Here is a 20,698-nt window from a genome sequence, read left to right as displayed (position 1 = left end):
CTAGTGCAGGATTATTTGTAACATTTATCCCAAATTATTTATATAAATATATTTAGATATATTTAACTGTGTACGGGAAGAATGTATCCTCACATATTCCAAAATAAAGTTTGTTCCACTGAGCTTTTGCTTTCGCAACTTTCTTTTTACGAAAACACCTCTGGATAACTGTCAGAGTGAGAACTCGTTTTTCAAAAGTTGTCTTCAGGAAGCGAAAGAAAAGGAGACCTGTCCACTTGTAGACGATCTAAAAAAAAAAGAGAGAAATGGTAGGAATTCACAGGGTCCCCCAAAAATGATATAATAAGAATAAACTCGAAAATAAAATAAGGAAATTAAAATACACCTTGAAGAATAAAAAGCTCACTTTGAATTATGCTGGTCCCAATAAAGTAAGTATTTGAGACTTTACAGTTTCATTCTTTAAAACTAGGGCAGACTTCAACACAAAGGGTGAACTCAGCTGGTTGATACATAACTGCTTTATCTGTCCTTTGATGCCATGGGCCTTAAATACTTTTTTATACCACAGACATACAGTAGATGGAGAGCTGTAACAGTCTGTAAAGTTTGTAAAAATTTTGCAATTAGCTTGTCATTGTTATAACAAATACTGGTTTTCATTTTTGACGCAGAGATAACCATTGGTCGTCCTTTCCTTTCCCATTGTTTTTATATCGAACAAGAGAAATATAATAGCCACCATCCCAGGTAATAACAATGACATTCTGTACCTTAATGTAAGACAAACACCCGTGTATATATTTCCATTGTTGTTTATTGGTCAGTATTTCTCACAGGCAATAATAATCATTGTCATAATAGTGCACTTTTCCTTTTTTTGTAATTATACTACAAACATTTCTCTGCGTCGTTGTCATCATCATCATTTGTTGCGTTAGCTGTTTTCTCGACCCGCCCTCAATTTTTTCCTGACATCACAAATCGTTCCTTCCACTGTCTGGAGTGGAGGTACACAAAATAGGGGAGTGGGGTTTAGGGACAGGGGTGGAGGGAAATATGGGCGGGATACAAGAGATTATAGTCGTACAATTCTAACTGCAGAAGAAGAATGAGCAATAACGATGAGAGGAAGAATTGTACGGTGACTACAGTGTCGATAAAACATAGTGTACATAGAATACGGAGGGCATACAATGGAGATGGAAACAGGCATAGTGTTTTCAAATGTACACAGCATCTGTGTAAACATATACGGTGCGTATAAAATGTATACAAGGGGAAGAGATGATTATATAAGGGGGTGAGATATGTGCAGCCGGGAGAAGAATAGGCGTGGAGCGGGATTGAAAAAATACAAAGAGGAGGAATGGAGGGGGTGTAGAAATGTATAGTGAACGCATGGGTGGGGCTGTGATGGAGGAATGAGTGAGGGAGGGGTGAGAGTTCTTTGAATTAGAGTTTTGCAAGTCGCTCAGCTGCAAATGCGTAAAGGATCCCATTGTGTCTTTTTTTGTATGCAAAGTTTGCTTGAAGTAGAGCAAAACCTGCCGTATGCTGCTGCCTTTCTTTCTCCTCCCATTCATATCCTTTAACTGGCCTCTCCCCTGACATAACACTCTCTTTTTATCTATGGCTGTAGGTATAAGCCTCCCTGCCCCTTTCCTTTTTCGATGTGTGAGGCCACACTGCTGGAGGGGCCCAATCTGAGCAGCAGACTGGTAAAATAAAGGGCGGCATCACATTCCAATCTAAAATTTAAACCAGCGCAACTTCAAATCTTTCTTGATTATGTCCACCAAGACAATAGTTTGCTAGAAGCTTGCTAAAAGTAATACAAAACCGTGCCAAGACCTGACCTGTGGCCACCATGCAGTTCACTATGGAAGTGGATGAGGGCCACATGTTAAAAAAACATTTTCAGGCAAAGTCCAGCTAAAGTATTGAATGGATGTCCTGGACAGTTGCAAACCACATTTTCCCATTTTTCACGCAGTTTGCTGGCAGTGAGCGTGCAAAGGGTGTGGAGACTATTGAAAGTCAATAAGGGATGTTTAATGGTTTCAGTGAAGTGTTAGTTGGCAAGTACAAACACAGTATTTCACAGGTAATGAATATGACAATGAAATATATTTGCTGTCATCCTCTTAGTTGTACTCGCATGCTATTGTTTGCGAGTTATCAGGGACCACAAAGTACAGCTGAGAATGGTGGGAGTGTCAGTTTTCCAGGTATATCAGTTATTAATCAACATATTGGAGAAATCTGCCGTGACGATTGTGCTGTGGGAAAAGTTAGTGGATCACCATTGACGTTCACAGGCTCATGAATTGCAATATTTCCAAAGAAATAGAATAGGAAAAGATCCGACATTTTCAGTTTTACGTTGTTATTTTAGTGGTACAAAAGAGTGGTCTTCGTGTGACGGTAAAATGTGGTTTACAGCTCGCTGGGAAGAGAGGGGAAGTAGCTCTGGGAAAACAGGTGGCTAGCTGCTAAGCTAGGTATTAGAGAGCTAGCTAGCAAGCCCGCTGTTTGCTAGCTAGCTACAGTAACAAGATTGTTAATTCCACCGTGCTTAATTACTACACCTGTGTCAAAGTTGACACTGTTTTAGCGAAAGCAATGCGCTTTCCAGCGGCAGGACAAGAGAGTGAAGATTAGGCATCACGCTACTATTATTACCGCTTGATTATGGCTTCATAGCGAAACCTCAGCATGGAGAGTGGCCAGTAGCTTAGCGCTCGTTAGGTGGGCCTAAACTAAATCAAACGGACAAGCGCCCCAAGGAGTAAATAACTCAACACTGATAAATATCCTCTGCTTGGAGCATTTCATCTAAATGCTAAATAAACGTCCACATAGAGCTTAACTGAGCGACATTGTGTGTGTCAAGGTGAAATATTGGTGTAGCGTCGTAGGAATGTAAACTGCCATAGCAGCCAACCGTAGGCCACTAAATGAACTAAAGGGTAGCAGGTAAAGACACGATGTAAAGCTGTGGAGGTATTTTTGCAGCATCAAGTTTTTCAGAATCATAAAGAAGAAAGAGTTGAGTTGCCTTACAGTTTTTTTTCTCAATATAAAACTGGTTTGCTTTGTAAAGTCAGACTTCTTAAAGGTGACATTTCTCTGTCCTCAGCCAGCTTTTTCCATCCATGAAAAAAGAAATATATATATTACACTTTCAACAAATACAAATAAAATAAATAAATGCAATTTCAATAAATATAGGAACAAAAATGTTTACACTCCTGGAATCATTTCAAGAGTTTTTGACATTCACATGGTTGGCGCCGCCATCTACTTTGCTGGTGGCAAACATGAAAACATGAAAAAGACAAGGAGCCGAGTAGAAAAAAGAAGGTATAGAAAGTAAAAAATAAAACAAGACAGATTTCATTCTTTAGGTGTGCCCCCCCAGCTGTCTTTGTGCAGTGTTTTATGACAACAGACACGCCAGAGTTCTTTTGTCCTTCTAGCAATCTGGCTTTCCTCACAAGAACAGCATTTTTTCATCTCCATCTGCCCCTCGCCTTTCAAAGAGGAGACAGAGGCTTTAGTTTAGGGCTTAGGCTTCGCCCTGCATCCACCTGCGTCCATTGACAAAAGTAAAGCGACATAGTAAATGTTTTTAGTTGACTAATGTGGGTTTAAAAAGCACGGAAGTCCGGTTTGATCAGCTTCTTCAATTTAATACCACTTTTTCCATCACCTTTAATTACTGGAATTTGATGGACTTGAAGAGTCTTTTTTTCTACTGCTTTCCCTACATTGGTTTTGGATGCTGTAAGTTTTTTTTTGTCCTTCCTTGGCTACCTAATGGATACCTGTTGCTACCTCTCCTCTGTATAGTCCATCTATCTATTCAGCACCTCCTTTCTCTGCTGGGACTTTTCACTTGCGAGACATTCTACGTGTGTTGTGACTAGTGTCCTCAAAATGGGGCTAAATCTAACTATCTATCCACTTACTCTCCTCCATTAAAGGCAACACGGTATCATAGCTTTGTTAGTGTTATTCGGAAATAATTTATGGGATGTATGCTTCTTAAACACCCAAAGAAAAGCTGGTCTGTCGGTCCCACGCCACGCGTCGACTCTTTGCCCCGTCATTTCCTTCTCTGTTATCAACGCGCCTTGATTGTTAAGTAAGCGCATTCCGTTTGCTGATTAGCAAGCAGAATTTAACAATCAACTTCAAATCACTACTCTCCCTGTGATGCTTTCTTAAAAGTCGGACACCTTTTGCTGCTTTGCTTGAGAACACGCCTATGTCTCCAGTTAAAGAGTGAGAAGAGTGGAGAGCGGGTTTCCTGGTCATGTGACTCAACATGTGTGGTCAGGTGGTGTTGAGGTGATGATCCATGTCATCAGTTGGTCAGAAAATGATAAAAGAGAACGACTTAAGGGGCTCTGTCATTGGCCAGTGTCCTCCCTTGCCATTTCAACTACCTAGTGGAGGTCTGCTGTTGGTTATGAATCCCGTGTTGCGTGATTGGTCAATGGGAAGGTCATGTGCTTTCTCAATTCGTTAGAATGGGTGGTTAACCTTTTTCCTGGCTGTGAGCGTTTCTTGCATTTCTCTGGTCGCGTGGAACAATCCTGTCGTCTGGCTCGTCCCGCCGCTATGGTGAAGCTGTCCTTGAATCAGCTCTACTCCTTCAGCTTCAAGGAAGAGCTTTCCCATCCTCTGTCCCGTGGCTTTGGAATAATGGTAGGAAGCAAGGCAGGAGGCAAGGAAATAGGGAAGGAAGGACTGTGGTAAGGATTGAGGGAGGGAAGAGGAAAAATGCCAGGCTGATGATCCTCGCCTCTCTTCCGCACAACATCCCTTTCAGGGGTGGGACTGCGTCCCGTTGGACGACGAGAGCAGTCTGGTCTTGTCCTTCCCTGAGCCCCCCCTCTGCAAGGTGCCCCCGCTTAAGCCCCCGCTTCCGCCCCCAGCGTCCGCCGCGCGCTCCTTCTCTCCCCGCTCGGACCCGCTCTCGGAACGCCGGGAGTTCTGGCGCGACGGGGTGCTGGGCTGGCGGGAGAGCTGACCGTTCTTCTCGTCTGAGGGGCCAGGGGTAGAAACCGGGGAGAGAGGACGTGAAACAAACCACTAAACCGTCGGCACATGTAGTTTGTGTGTGTCTGTGTGTGTGTGTGTACTTCTTACCAGCCAGTGCCTGCACAGAAGGCTGGTCGTGAGTACTCAGGAGCTGAGCCTGAATGGTTTCCACCACCCTCTTGAATCTGCGACTGGGACCTGGTTGGGAGAGTATTTTCAATTCTTAAGCTTTAAGACGCTGAAAAAGTCTGAAGTTCAATAAAGAAAACATAAATTCACCCTCAAGAACAAAAAAACATACTGAAGCTGAGAAGTGTGAATTTGAAGATCGGTCCATTAAACTTACAGCGATACATGATATTCTTTTGCACGTCAATATATTTTTGTTTTATATACTGGGCTACACGTTACATTCCTTAAACATAAAAACTATTAAAAATAAAGAACTCCTTTAAACCTCTACCTTTAGCTTAAGCTTGGTTTAAAGTTTATTTAAGCTATGTAAATATTGTACTCCAAACAGAAGCTGCTTTGGGTCGATAGGGTCCAGCGACGTTGTCACCGCCCCTCAGAGAAGTGTACGGTGTCACTGGACTAACAGCGACCTCCAGGTCTGTGTGGCTCTCCCCTCGTGCGTCCCGCACACAAACACGCCGCCCCACCTGCGATCAGCGTGAAGGTGACGCTGTAGATGCCCATCTCTCGCCTTCCGTCCCTCTCCGCCGGCTCCCTCTCTCGCTCGCCGTCCCCCTCAGAGAACGCAATGTCCACCTGCGGGAGAGAAGGAGCATGCAAAGAAATCAACCTCATGTAGAGAAAAGCTAAATCATTCTTCAGGCCCTTTAAGTTATTTCAACGAATTATTTTTGCAGTGGACACTGAGGGATACTGTGAGAAGGATGTGATTTAACATTATCTATTCCAATGCTTCACAGCAACTGTACACAACTGGACAAATAAAGTTACAAAGTGATTACAAACAATAAACTGTCATAGTTGGTAAAAGTGTGCGCTATGAATTGAAAGAAAAAAGTAACTGAATAAAAATAGAAAATGATGTAATAATACTTGGAACTTGACAGGCTTCTGGAAGACGGAGGGTCCGCCGGACACCTTGTACTCTGCCCGGAAACTGTTCTGAGACACCACACTGTGGCTGAGGGACGGGATCTGGACACGCAAACGAAAAACACACGTCACACAAATTCAATATTTCATCTCCGCTTTTGCTGCCTCAGCTTGCACTGTGCTGGGCAGGTACAGTTGCTTTAAGCTGGAGCCGTGTACTCACAGAGAGAAAAGCGTGCACGATGTCGGCCTTGATGGAGCTGAGCGGCTTGTCTTGAATCATCACGAAGATCTGCTCCTCTTTCTCCAGGCTGATGAAGTTACCGAACCACGACTTCTTAGCCAGTCTGCAAACGAACCAGTGTTGAACATGGCACTGATTCTTCCAATAACCACAGTTCATTTGGGCGTCGCTGAGATAGTGCTCGGTCAAGGAATTGACTTTTCAAAGCAGTCCGAAAAAAACGGTTTCAATAAAAACAGCAGTAGAGACGAGAATTCTGCTGCGTCAGAGAACTAATACACAATGGAAGGAACTGCGCGGTGGGTCTGATTGGAGGTTGCTGGTCAGCTGGTAGTTGACCAGCTGGTGAATGAGCCTGTGATGACGCATGAGCGGAAATGCTCACAACAACAATTAGTAAATGCCGTAGCAACGCTGTTCTCCATCAATGTTAAGGAGACCAAACACAAACCATAGCAACAATAAGAAGTGCAACACGTACTGTCTGCTACAGCCTGGTTGGGTCCACTCGCGAAACGAGGATTTGGAGATTCCTTTTCTTGATTGTTAAAAATGTAGAAATGCACACGGCCAGATACTATTGCTGTGTCGGGACTTCCTTGTGATGTCACAGCTATACCATATATATAGGTGGAAAGCTACACATGTCAATGAACAAAAGAGTTCTTTCTCCACAAAACGCTGCCACACTAATCTCTGCTGCAGATTGTTTAGTCATACAACAAACCGTGGCAGTGTTGTGTTGCACTTAAAAACCAAACTGAGACTGAGCGTGGACTTACTCTGGGCTGGATTCAGGTGTCAAACTGGACATGTCCTCTGAAGTGGGGACTAAAAAGAAAGAGAGAGAGAGAGAGAGAGAGAGGCAAAGGGGCAGTGATTCCGGCATCATCTAATTGCCCTAATTAGAGATTATCACACAGACATTAATGAACTCAGGCGGGGGCGCGGGGCCCTTTCTTCCTAATAATAGATTCTATCTTGGATGTGAGTAGTTTCACTCTGATTGTTTAAACTGCTTGTTCAGATAACGTTTTTTATGGGGGGGGGGTTTTTATGGCCATGTTCGGCGCTGAGGATTCACGCCGTTATCGTCGGCTGTGCGAGCGCGTAGAAACTCTCCACCCACCTTGCAGTTTGCGCCGATGGAAGCGCGGCGAGCCCAGCAGGTTGTTTTTGAACGAGTTGAGCCTCGTCCTCCAGTGGGCGGAGCTCGAGGCGGCCAGACCGCCGCTGCCGCCCGGGCTGGAGGGCGGCGTCAGCGACAGCGAGGCCCCGCCGGCCCCGTCCGCCCTGGAGGAAGAGGACGAGGAGGAGGAGGAGGGGGGGGTGGTGGAGGAAGGGTGGTGGATTTGGTGCACGGGCGTGCCCAGCGGGGTGGGCAGCGGCGAGCCCTGCGGCGTGACCTGCGACACAGGGGGAGGGGCACCAGAGGAGTTAGAGGACGAGTGGATGTTCTTGGACTTGAAGACGGACGGAGAGGGGAAGTTGAAGAAGCGCGGGACGGGGGAGAGGAGTGGCGAGGGGGATGGGGAAGGGGAGCGTGGCGTCCCGAGTGGGAGGGACTTCATGGAGTGGAGGTGGGGCCGGTCAGCGGGGCACTTGGAGGGCAGGGTCTGTGTTTTGGGGTCGGGTGGCGGGCGGGTGGGCCTAGACGTGGTGGCACTTCCTGGTTTGGGGTCTTTGGAGGAGGAAGCAGAGGCGACTTCTGATTGGCTGAAAGTGAAGACTGGGCTCTGATGGTAGAGAGAGAGAGAGAGAGAGAGAGAGAGATGGGGGGGAAGGAGAGACGGACAGATGACAGAGAGCAATGGTCATGAATTATGGTTTATGGAAACGATTTGTCAACGAGCCTCGCTCAGATGGAAAATGGATTCGGGGGATCTGGGTGAAGCTGTGAGTGTCAGCGTGTGCGCACACACACTTTGAAATGGGAATGCATGTGAGTGAGGATGTGACAGAGGGATGGAACAGGCGGGCGGAGCTAGCAGCAACCCGAGGTAGCAGAAGAAGAAAAAAACAGCATCAAAAAGAAATGTTGTTTTGTTGACGTACTGATACTCCTGCATTGGAGGTGCTGATCCTACATTTATGCTCACTATAAAAGTAAATACTACGTCTTCAGAAAAGACCCAACCCAACTCCAAGCCAACTGGTCCCGAACGAAGGAGGATATGCTTCAAAAACTACTGGACGCTAGTTTTCATCACATATGACTCAAATAGCAGGAAATATTGCATGTATTTGGTACTATTTTTAGCTGCGGATGAGTATACCTATTTTCCTTTCAAGCAGAACAATAGTGTTTGTGGGATTGATTTTTTTTAAAACACACACACACGTTTCCCATTATCACGACAATGAAGGAACGCGTCACCCAGTGCAACACTGTGGCTCAGTGGTGTGTTTATTAATAGTTCTTGAATAGCAAGGGAGCTCTATGGCGCAGAGGATTTGTTTTTTCCATTCTTTCACAACTACAATGGAATTGATCTCCTTCATCATTCACACACGACAGAGAAAGCGAGTTATAAACGAATAATAATACCATATATAACCATTTCACTAGTCCATAAGACACTGGCCAAAATGTTCCTTCGACAGCTTCAGAATTTTTCAATAATATCTATGATTTGCAAATAGTTACATAGACGTACTGGGTTATTTTCAGTTGTAACCGAAAGCAAAGACATTACTGTATTTTAAAAGTGCTTGCCAGACATTAGCAAACACAAACTGGGCGCATTAATCCACCACTCTGATGAGTATAATCATTTGGTCAGATTATGTGATGTAAAGTACAGAGCGGAGCATTTCACAGACCAGGGTTGTAGGCATTGGGAGATTAAAATGGGAGACTGTGTGACATTAGCGGGGCTGATGTGAACCCATAGGTTATAAATGTTTCATTAGCTGAGGTTAAGAAGCACAAACAGGTTGAACTCTGTGTCTCTGCAGTGAAGAGAGGGAGGTTCTTACCCTGGGACTGCTGAGAGGACTGGAGGACAGACCTGTGGACGCTCCACTGACTGAACGGGACCTTTCAAAGACACCAACAAACAACAATCGTCATCGAGGCAAAGGGGACTTCTGAAAGAAATATTCTGTGTAAAATAAGGCTTGTGGAGCTTTTTTGCAATTGCACTATTAACTTGGCTGTTAAGGATTCCCATCACTTAACACGTCCTACCTCTGGCTGTGTGCATTAGTGTCCAGCGCCCTGCGAGGCGGGGTGGGAGACCCCTGGTCCGTCACGCTCAGGACCTCCAGGCTCTTCCTCTCTGGACGACAGCGACCATGACGCGTCAGCATCGGGGAGTCCACGCGCTTCCTGGGCGGGTCTACAAAAAAATCAACAGAATTTTTCATTTCCACCACAGACCTTTTTGCCTTGTTGCTCTTGCGCAGGCGGTTCAAAGGGGTTATGGAGCCGGTGTTCTCACCGAGGTCGTTTCTGGGCGGCAGATCCTCGTCCTCGCAGCTCGGGTATCGCTCCTTCCTGTCCAACAGGAGGTAGTAGATCATCTTCTCCTGGTTCTCCCTGCAGAACCACGGAGAAACTGAACGTCAGAAAGAGAAGGGACGCAGACAGCCTTTCACTCACTGAATCCCAGGTCCGGGGATCATTAGTAAACTCTATGAACAGATATCTGCAATGCTGATTCTCTAACTGTTCTGGTTTCCACTTGAGTGTTATTGACTAATCACATTAAGCAGGCTTCGGTTCGTTAACGGTGTGGACTGAAAAAGAGGCGAAAATGCAACCTCTGAAAGCATCGTCAGTCGTCTTAAATGAGTGTAAAAACCTGCTACTTGTGGAACAAAACCAGTGTCAGACGTCGTCTCTCGACTGCAACTTAGTTCTCAAGTTACTAATCGCACTGCAAACCATAACGGGTTCCAGGTGCATGGAACAGGAAGTCTATTCCCTGATTTCTTTATTTTATCCAATGGCTGCACAATGGCTGCCAGTTGCTAAACGTGTCTTTGTGCTGTTTGCCACGGGTCAGCCAGTGTGCAGCTGGTGCAGCTTGTGATGACGCCTGTGAGACTCAAGTCAAAACAGTCAAGTGACCAAACAATGAGTTAAAAGATGCTGCTCTGCTCGAGGTCAGTGAGAAACCTCATCACAGAGGGAGGGGGGGGGGGGGGGGACGGCGGACGGCGTTTAAATGAGCTGCTCTTGTTGACATCGGTGCTCTTGTTCCTGCCATGCCAGGCAGATTAATGATGAAAGCAATTCACTGGGCACGACAGGACCAAAATCACAATGAGAGAAAGAGAGGGAGAGAGAGCGAGAGACTTCGTGAGAGGGACATTAAAGCGACCCGACGCACTGTTGTGCTTTTTGTTCTCTTGTTCCGAGCCAGCACATTCTCCCCCCCCGACCCGTCGGATGCCGCCCCGTGCTCCGCAGGCCTAGGCGTCAAACTACAATGTTACGCATCGCTTCTAACTATTCTAACCATTCCTTCCTGCCACGAATTCCGACAAACACGTCTCGACCCCGCCCTCCATTCACGCTGGAAATGTTTGATGGGTTATATTTACTCACTCCTCACTTGTAAGGTCCTGCGTGAGTTTGACCCGGTCTCTGAAGCACCCCAGGGAGTACATGCTTTCCAGGACGTCAGGATCCAGGTCCGTCAAGGACACGATCCTCTTCACGCACACGCGTCGAGGCGGCGGCTGCTCCGGGCACGGCTCGTTGCGGCCGCCCCTGAGAGGAAAAAATCCGCGTATGTAGTTGCGAGCAATTCAGAAATGTTAGAAACATCTCAAAGTTTAACTGCAAGAACAGACAGGAAGTTCACATTCAACTATTAGGCGATGCCTACATTGCTCATGCCACATTTTTATGATCTAGATTTCATGGAGAGATTTCACACATTTGCTTGGTGGAAACTTTTTGAAGCCAAAAAAAAATAACAGCTCACAGGTTTTCAAAGACCTTAGACGGCGTAGTACAAATATATTGGTATAAGCATTGGCTTCTAAGCCAAAACGGTAATTCCTTTGGGGCAGACAGAAGTTGTTATGTCAAAAAGCAATGTAGCTCATAATAGGGATCAACCCAGGACAATATTTAAATCACAATGAACTATACAGTATGGTAAGAGGTGTGTTGCAGAGTATTGTCTGACCCAAAGGAAAGTGTGAGAAATGTATGTTACTTTAGTAACAAAAAGGTAAGACTTGGTACTTACTGGTACCAGGAGTGTTTCTGTATTGCTTCTAGCTGTAATCCACAAAAACAAGACAATATTACAGCATTCATCGAAGCATGGTTTCCTGTTTTTACAGCAGATTTAACCTCTACAAATTACACATCGACAAAGATGAACCCTGGGGTGTGTGTATCAAAAAAGACAAAGTCAGTATCGTATGGACACTGGCGAAGATACATTCGCTGCTCTCTTGGGCAGTGATGGGCAGAAAAAGTGTCTCATAAACAATGCCCCCTGATGCATACTGATGTTAGCATTGACTTCAGGTACAGCCTCGGGCCGCGGACTTTTGTATTTGCGTTAATGATTCCAGGAAAAGTAACCCTGCAGTCCAGCCCTGCTGGAATGACACAGGAATTAGTCATAAAGCGCTGAAGCATTTTTTGCACAGCTCCAGTTTCTTCGACCCACAGTCCAGGGCTTTTTGTCAGACGCCTGAAACAAGGTCTGCAACACGCCATGATGCAAAACCCCATGGAAAAATCCCATAGGCTTTTTCTCATTTTTTTTTCAAGCGAAACCAGGGCGATGGTAACTTCCGATGTTGGCCTACAAAACTCATCCCCGCATACAGTGGTAGCCATTTCATCGATACTCATTGGAGTAATGGAGCAGCTGCAGGCCCGCTGTGAACCCCGCATGCAGAGAGGAGGCCGTGTGCCGTCAGAGCTTCGCATCCGTTAACGTGCTCTTAAAGCACAGGAGGAGACACGTCCCGTTTTCCTACCTGATGCCAATTTGCTCAGTGCTAGGTGCTGAATCTTCAGCTTGCTCGCGACAGACGCACATTTGAAATCTGTCTCCCTGCGAGGTTTCGGTTTCCATGGACGCGACTAGCAGCCGGGGGAGGGGGGGGGGGGGGGGGCGAGAGCGACAGTCTGACCTGGTTTCAGGCCCCATTAGTCAGCTGCTCGTCAGACGAACCCACGGCTTTTTGATTAAATTCTCCCTGTCGTAGCTTCAGTGACTAAGTGGCCGGGCCTCCTCTCTGTCGACGTTATCGCATGTGTCGCTGCCTCTCGGCCCTCCGCAGCGTGGGTGTTTCTCCGCCGCGCGCCCCCCCGCATCACCACGACTTCTCTTCCCAGACCTGAGCGCGGTGGAATTTTCTGCAGCTGCTTCTTCACTCGCTCGCTCGTTCGTTCGTTCGGTCGCCCTCTCGCCTCGGCCTGCCGGTTCCTTTTCAAGTGTCGCTTTCAGGAGGGAAAGCTGGGATTTTGGGTGGAGAGGGAGAGAGGTTCTCGCCCCCCCCCGTCCCCCCTCAGCTCCTCCATCCTTCCCTACAGCCACTTGATCCATCCAATCAATGGTATTGTACACCCATGCGCACATTTATACCTCTCTTCCTCCCTACATGAGTCACGTCTCCAAATAAACTGCTAACTTGCCTTTGAAGACAGAAATAATAACTGTGTCCTGTCATGGCTGACTCCACTGCATTGCCTTTGGGCAAGATTCCTCTGCTCTTTTCTTTCCACCTTGCTCATCTCCTTCCTCTTCCTTCTGTAAGGTCCCGGTGTCAGCGTCAATTTCTGTCACGTCTCCGAAGCCGAGCCCGGGGGCCGGGTCGTTTCTTTTGTTCCTTCCTTCTAAATGTCTGCTTCATGCTTCGCGCTCCGCGAAAACCGTTGTGGGTGCAACGTGACTGTGTGCTAAAACGCTGCCTTCCTCAGTTCTCCATTCATGTGCCGTTCAGAATGAAACCAGCGGCGGATTTAGCACCGACATGCAGATTTATTTTTAAACAGAGAGAGTCAAAAGAGTCTCCCAATTTTAGAACAAACTATTTTGCAATCTGAAAATGCCTCATCCAGCTCTCTGACGTTAGTTTCATGACCTGGTTGAAGGCAAGACGGGGCTTAGTTTACATAAAACAGTACAATAGATAACAGTATTTGGGAATGGTAACTTTGGGGTCAGCAGAGACCTTTTCCTGTGAATGAGCAGAAGGCCCCTTTGTACATGTTGGCATACTTGTTCCTCACCGTAAGCCTCTTGTCGGGGTTGACTTCTATCATTCCTTTAAGCAAAGCTTGACACTCGGGAGGTATGAAGTGGGGCATGTGGAACACGCCGCTCTTCACTTTCTCTAGAAGCTGCCGCAGGTTGTCGTGGTCAAAGGGCAAGGCACCCTGGGAAGGCGATGGGGCGGGATGGAGAGACGGAAAGATGAGGGAGCAGGATGAGAGAAATAAAATAATATGAGTGTTGAAGCACTCGTTTTTTAGAAGCGGCTTCATAAGATGTTCCATTCAGCACTGTTAAAGCAAGACTTTAACAGTTTGTGTTCCACAAGCAGCCGGTAAGTTTAGTTTTGCGTAAATTATAAAAGCCAGCTGCGTCCTACCATAAGAAAATATGATATATAATTGCATTCTTATTACTATTATTATATTTTTTTGTTGTTTTAATGTGCACAGCTGATTGTGTAACTGATGCAACTGTGTAAAACAAGATATACGGTGTGAGTTTCAGAGGCGCCAGCGGGTTGATTTTGACTCCTTCCTCGAGGGACCCCTGCAGTGATGTTGTAGACAAATGTCTGTTTCTCACAGAAAATCCATCCTATATGTATGTAACATTTTCCATCTCTATCTAGGGCGGTTTATTGTTTTTTTTTAAATGACTCAGATAGCGGGAATGAAAGGGCAAAAAGAGAAAGCAACTCAATACTGTAATGAAAATGTAAGCGTTAAAGGATCTTCTTACGACTAGAAGAGCAAAGAGGATGACTCCACAGCTCCAAACATCGGCTCTGCGCCCGTCGTACTTCTCTCCCTGAAACCCAAATGCAAGGACATGGGAGCATTAGACACACACACACACACACACACACACACACAAATATAACAATGAGAGGGAAGGAACTAACCCTTATGACCTCTGGGCAAGCATAATGTGGGGACCTGTGAAGAACGAACAGGCTGTTATTATAAACCATATAACCAGATGCCACCATGCACACAGATAAAGGACGCAGGCGCTGATTGGATGAAAAACTGTTTTATTCATTGAAAAGACTGAATAGGTGAATCCAGGCAAAGACAATCCCTTGCTAATTATATGTGTTAAATACACTATGTTCCTGACGGACAGGCAATTTTAAAAAGCTCAAGCTTTGAACAAAGCCGTCAATTATGTAAAAAGACCAAGAACCAGGCGTCTGAGAAATAAAGCCAATGTGGAAGGGCCTTAAAAGTGGATTATTTCCAGCCTGATTATCACTTAATTACACAATAAACACAAGTTTATATTACAATCGTAACTTTCATGTCTTCTCCATTACTCCGTGATGCTCATTTTGAAAATGTTGGTCCCATTTAAAGTCAAATAGACCCTAAAGCATGCTATGCTTTGGGGTGTGGCTACTTTGTGATTGACAAGCTGTCACCACAGTTTCCATCCGCCCATCAATCTAATTCAGCACTCACCCACAACTGGTCTCCAGCAGGCTATCCCCAACTTGTAGCGAGGCCATACCGAAGTCTGCTATCCTGATGTTATTCTTCTCATCCAGCAGAAGATTCTCTGGCTTCAGGTCTCTGTGACTGAACGTAAACACACACACACACAATAAGAATAAAATAAGAATAAAAAAAGAGGTAAGGCCTTAAAGGAAGCAGCCTCTCGCGGACCATATGGAGTGACTGTGGCAGAAGTCGAGGGCGGAGATTATCTGTCGGAAGAACTTCCTGGCCTCTTTGGGGGTGAGCCTGCCCTTCTTCACCAGGTAGTCAAACAACTCTCCGCCGGACACATGCTCCAGAACCAGATACCTGGGGAGTGGGCAGGAGGCATTGGGTGAGTATAGGGAAGGAGCCATAGAAAAACCTCAAACACACACCCACAGCCCTCTACATGTGATGTGGTTTTTCATCTCAAAAAGCTATTTTCCCTTCCAGATTCAAGGTTGTTCCTTCTCTGGCGTAGATCCAGGGAGAAGATTACAAAAAGAAGAAAGAAGGCAAGACAGTCAGCAGAAAGGAGAAGGATAAAGGGATACTCACAGATATTTGTTATTCTCATAGACGTCATGCAGCTTCAGAACGTGAGGGTGCTCTATTAGTTTAAGAATAGCTATTTCTCTCTCCACCTGGATGGAGGCGGAGAAGAGAGACGTGTGGAGAAAGGTTAAGAAAGGGGGGAGGGAGAGGAGATGGGTTAAAAAAGAATGGAGATTGAAATGTCAGGAGGACGGTGCATGTGATGAAGGCAGAAAGAAAGAGAGGGAGAGAGGGAAGAAGCAAGTGTAAAGGTAAAGTGAGGTCAGGTGTTGAGCAGTTTCAAATGTTATTATGATTTTCTTTTGTTCATTCAAAGGCAGAAACAGGTCGTTTGTGTTAGACAGCAAACAGGAAAAGCAAATCATTATTTACACTGGTGAAGTTTGAAGGATAAATGAAAGAGAAAAAAATGAGAAACATTAAGCACGCTCAGACCTAAACCTCCTAATATACATAAAGCTCCAATAACCAACATGTTTGATGTCAAATATACCAAAATGTACGGCACTAGCCGGCTGATTTCAGCAGAAAGAAACAGTAAAACACTGTAAAGTACCACACTATAATCAACCTCACTGTAAACTACCTCATTGTAAAGTAACTCACTGTAAACTACCTCATTGTAAACTATATCCTGTACATATCCTCAAAACCCAACTAAAAGACTGTAAATATCAGATTCTCACTATCCAGGTTGCATGAAAATTGCTCTCTAATGAAGCTCCACTTCTTTCCTGCTCTTTAAATTCTTCTCCTTGCAGTATCAGCAGACTTGTTTCTTTTCAACAAAGCGTTGCTATTTCAGGGATAAAGACATTTAGTTTGCTAAACGTTCCCCACTATTCTGTTATTTATTAGCTTTATTTTGAAGGGATGGGTGTACAAACTTGACCGTTAATGTGTCCCGTTGTGATCGGATGACAGAAGTCGCGGTTAGAGGACGGCCAAGATGACCAAAATAACCCCGAAACCTACATGAGGTCATGCAAGTGCTGTTTTAAGATGGCGTTGAAAATATCCAAACCTTTTCCTTTAATAGGAACTGGTCAGATTTGAAAGGTTGCTTTTAAGTAGCAAATGTATTAGGCCTCGTTTCAGCACAAGCAGCTGCCTTTAGCGTGACCTACTAAACAGCATGATGGTTGGCGCTCCACATGGTGGGTTGATCACTGGATTCACAGTCATTCTTATTGTGATTTAAGGACTTTGTAAAGTGTGAAATGTGTTGCTGAATCCCTTCGTTTAAATCGGTTTAAGTCATGTTTGGTCCATCAGTTGCTATTTGACAATCCCTGATTAAAAAGACTGATATGATTAAAAATAAATGGATTGTGAGGATCTGCTTCGATGGATGAATACATGTAGACATGGTCATTAGGTACCCCTGCTCAGTCTAATGCAATCCAATACCCCAGCTCAGGATGTTCACCTCTGGGAGTCTTTTTTAACGATGACCTCAATAACAAATAATAAAATAAACAAATAACGAAATCATTTACATAACAGTTTACCTTCAAGACAGAACCTTTGTATTAGATCGCATTGGACTGTGCGGCTGCTGTACGATGCGTGTCACCATGCAGATACCATGCGATATATTGGGAAAACAGGACAATACAATCTGTCATAACACACCAGCCTACGGATTAAAAAATCAGAGTTCAAAAAGATAATTTGTAAGTTTGCATACGTCACAGTTCCTGTAACAGCTAACATCGTTACCAGGGCTCGGATCTCTGCACGTAAAAGAATAAACTGACAGTGTTTCTGAGAAATGTGCGGCGTGTTGAAAAAGCGCGATGCGGCGATGCTCCAGTGTGTTGTTATTTATGCCGCGTCTCAAAAAGTCGTCGCCGAGTGTCAGATGAGAAGTGGGCGACAGCTGGCGGAAAAATGGTCTCAAATGGGTAACCCCCCCCCCCCCCCCCCCCCCCCCCCGTGCCGCGTTGGGTCCTCCGTGGTGTCCACAGGAAAAGGCTACTTGTAGCTAAACACGCTCTAGCTGACCCAGTAATGCGGTTACTGGCAGCTAGCAGCCGTGAGTAGGCAGCGGGCAGCTTTCCAAAAGCAATACTCGAGAAGAGAGACACCGTGGTGGCATCTCCAGCAGGAGGAAAAGTTCTATTCAGGCACAAAAAGACAAACATTGGTCCGGATTCCATTCAAATCAGTGGTTTTAGGATTCTGGGATACGTGTATTTACCGATTGATTCTTTGTTTTTCATGATGTTATATTCAGTGTGTCATGCTGCTTTACGATCTGGGCCGGAATCGGGGGTTTCCCCAAAAATTCCCCATCGCTGGAGGCCGCCTGAGAGATTTGGTTTGTTTTGCACAACCACAGAAGGGAACACGAGTGACCGTTTTTTTTTTGGGGGGGGGGGGGGGGGGGGGGAAGCACTTTTAAAAGGTGCTGCGCCCTCATCTTGGCTCAAGCTGCAGAGAAATGTTTAACCAGATTATTTTGAAAGCGTGCAGGATTTTAAAAACAGGATTAGGGATCATTTAGGCACAGAATGTCGTTGCGTTGACGCTAAAAGACAATTACTTTGTAGCTGCGGTGTGCCAGTTCGTCTCGAATCCGTTGCATCCTCCGTGTCAAACTTGATCGTGTCTTGTGTCGCATTTTTGTGTCGGTTTCGTTTGCTTAAAGCTGTTACAGCACAGCCATCTCGGCATTGAGTTAGCTTCAAAATCACAACGGGATTATCCTGGCTTGATAAGGGTTACGTAACGTCAAATAGAAATACTGAAACACACAGTTCTTGTGCCACCTTTAAAAAAGAGAAACCAGCAGTCAGCCAAATTAGAAACCAGAAAGTAGAACAGCTTCTGTTTCCAACTCTCTATCGTTTATCATTTTTCAGCCCCGGTGTGTACCTTCCGTCAGAGGGCTTAATTAGCAGAATCATCTCCATTGTCGCAGGGCCCTGAGGCCGTGTGCCCCGCGACACGCGGCCTCTCTACGCGTTGCTATTCCTGCGGGCCAGACAGCGCTGCAACTGGCCTCGAGCCGCAGCGCTGTGGTCAGTCGCAGTGAGGCGTACGGGGTCAAGCCCGAGCACAGAGGTTACCTTCATCAGGACGGATTCAGAGAGTTTCTCTCTGTTGACAATCTTGATGGCCACCTTCTGTCCCGTTATGCAGTGGACGCCCAACTTCACCAGCCCTGAAGGGACGCACGGAGACACCGGGCGAGAGTGAGAGAGAGAGAGATTACATCGTCATGCAGTGTAAAGACAGGAGGGGAGGCATGTCATAAATCATTTTTAAAAAGCTTAACTGACAATGGGCCAAAAAAAGATGGAACCAGAAGTTGTGTTTGCTTAGAAAGAAAAAAAACATCAGGTGATGAATTTCCTTTTGCATCCTTTAAGAGGATTGTAGCAAAATAAAACAGGCTGTACATCAAATCAGTGATTCTGAATCAGCTGTTCAACCCTGACACAGAAGACCCGAAGGGAGGAGTGCAAGTGGGGGGGGGGGGGCGGAGGAGGAGGAGGAGGAGGCACTTACCCGTCTGTCCCTTCCCGAGGGTCTTCTCCAGCCGGTAGGGCCCCACGTACTGGTTGGACGGGCCCACCGTCAGCTCCTTGCTGCTCATCCTGAAATGCTACTCTCCGGATGTGAGGCGGGTCGCGTTCTGCTCCTGTGCGTGGCGCCGTCACGCACATCCCAGGCGGCCGGGCGGAGGCGCGCAGGAACCGGTCGTGATTCTAACGGCGGGCCCTGCAGGCGACTCCCGTGCACTTGTTTGTCATGCGGCCAGCGGCTCCAGCGCCGGCCCGGTTTCCTATAGCTACGTGCGGGCTTAGAATAGAGTGTTTCCCTGGGTCCTCTGATTCTTCTTCTTCTTCTTCTTCTTCGAACGGGGTTTTGCGTCTCTCTCAGGGCGGCGCGGAGTGCAGCATCATCCGGAGTCAAAACGACCAGAAGGACGCGTGAGGCTTTTGACCGATTGCCCAGCGATGCTGGGGGGGAGGTATAGAGAGAGTCCCGCTGAGCCCACACCCCGCCTCGCCGTCCTGCCACACTATAAATAACAGTAGTTTAAAGCTAATTGATGTGTATCTTCTGCAGCCGGCTCCAAGTGGAGGCAGAAAGGAGAGGTCTCAGTCGGGCTGTACGCATCGGCCACAGATTGATTCCTGTAAGAGCAGGGTCTCAAATATCCCGAGACAGAATGCTCCTGATTGAATCCATTCTGTGATCGATATCAGGGACCCCCCCCCCCCCCCCCACCCCGCGCCCTCCACACCACCACCCTCCTCTTCCTCCTCGCTGCTGCTACCGTCCAAAAAATGTTTTCATCATCCTTTCCAGGCTCGTACACCCCCCCCCCCTCTCTCCTCTCCTCTTTCTGTTTCTTTCTCCCCCGGTGTTTCCTCTTCTCGCGCGAAAGCACGCACGTCGTCCGGATAATAATCTATTATCACAACAGCATCGGCAAGAAGAATGGGTTTTCCAATATCCGGTGCACACTTTGGCTCACCCCTCCCCGGCCCTGCATCAGGAAATAGAGGAAGAAAAGAGAAGGGGGGGGGGGGGGCAGCATTAAAAAAAGAAAGGCAAACAGCCGCGGGGCCGGACCGGGCGAGGCGGGGCGGGGAGGAAGCGACCCTCGGCCCGGTGATTCATCCCGCTCCCAGAAACTACGAGGATCCTCAGCCAGCCTTGTGGTGGTGGCCGACTCTCCTTCTCTCGCCTCCTCTCTCCCTCCCTCCTTCTCTCTCCTCCTCTCTCCCTCCCTCCTCCTCTCTCTCTCTCTCTCTCCGTCTCTCTAGTCTCACTCCCCGGCTGTGCGCATCTCCACCCGCAGCCGCCGCTTTCGGCTCGCGCAAAAATGACAGTTATTTGAGGAAAACCAATAAATAAAATAATTTAGAAAACGGAATCTTTGAGGTTAAGGAGAAGTTGCTCGCACCCGACAGGAGTGTCCTCTTCTTCTTCTTCGTCTTCTTCTTCTTCGTCTTCTTCTTCTTCTTCTTCTTCCGCTCCGCCGCTGCCCGTAATACCCCCGCTCCTCTTTCTCTTTTTACCCCCCCACCCTCAAATACTCCTCCTCCCTCTCTAGCTTCCTGCTCCTCATCAGTCAGCATCAGCATCCGGGTTCCGCTCCCCCCTCTCGCGCCCCCCCCCAC

At 46.6% G+C, this 20,698-nt stretch overlaps 1 protein-coding gene across 4 annotated transcripts; it reads right to left on the bottom strand.

Annotated features, from left to right (window-relative positions):
- Window positions 1–760: 760 nt before the first annotated feature.
- Window positions 761–20,669, bottom strand: brsk1b (BR serine/threonine kinase 1b). Of its 4 annotated transcripts, none has more exons than XM_062565887.1 (21): window positions 20,482–20,669; window positions 19,074–20,061; window positions 18,632–18,726; window positions 15,561–15,646; window positions 15,189–15,329; window positions 14,985–15,101; window positions 14,426–14,459; window positions 14,263–14,331; window positions 13,539–13,685; window positions 11,533–11,564; window positions 10,881–11,045; window positions 9,769–9,866; window positions 9,516–9,666; window positions 9,305–9,365; window positions 7,455–8,061; window positions 7,108–7,156; window positions 6,305–6,428; window positions 6,082–6,183; window positions 5,676–5,784; window positions 5,122–5,211; window positions 761–5,015 (listed from the first exon to the last, which is right to left on the bottom strand). In XM_062565887.1, exons 2-21 carry the CDS (start codon window positions 19,159–19,161, stop codon window positions 4,798–4,800), a joined length of 2,583 nt encoding a protein of 860 aa, XP_062421871.1. In that variant the 5' UTR covers window positions 19,162–20,061; window positions 20,482–20,669; the 3' UTR covers window positions 761–4,797. The 4 variants fall into 4 exon arrangements, with proteins under 4 accessions (XP_062421871.1, XP_062421870.1, XP_062421873.1 ...); XM_062565886.1 differs by having other exon boundaries at window positions 761–5,027; window positions 5,125–5,211; XM_062565889.1 differs by having other exon boundaries at window positions 7,455–7,731.
- Window positions 20,670–20,698: the final 29 nt, after the last annotated feature.

The sequence above is a fragment of the Pungitius pungitius genome, chromosome 12, assembly GCF_949316345.1.
Source record: "Pungitius pungitius chromosome 12, fPunPun2.1, whole genome shotgun sequence".
Classification (NCBI taxonomy): Eukaryota; Metazoa; Chordata; class Actinopteri; order Perciformes; family Gasterosteidae; genus Pungitius; species Pungitius pungitius.
The sequence above is the reverse complement of the archived record's forward strand: the minus strand, read 5'-3'. Positions and strand labels throughout refer to the sequence as shown.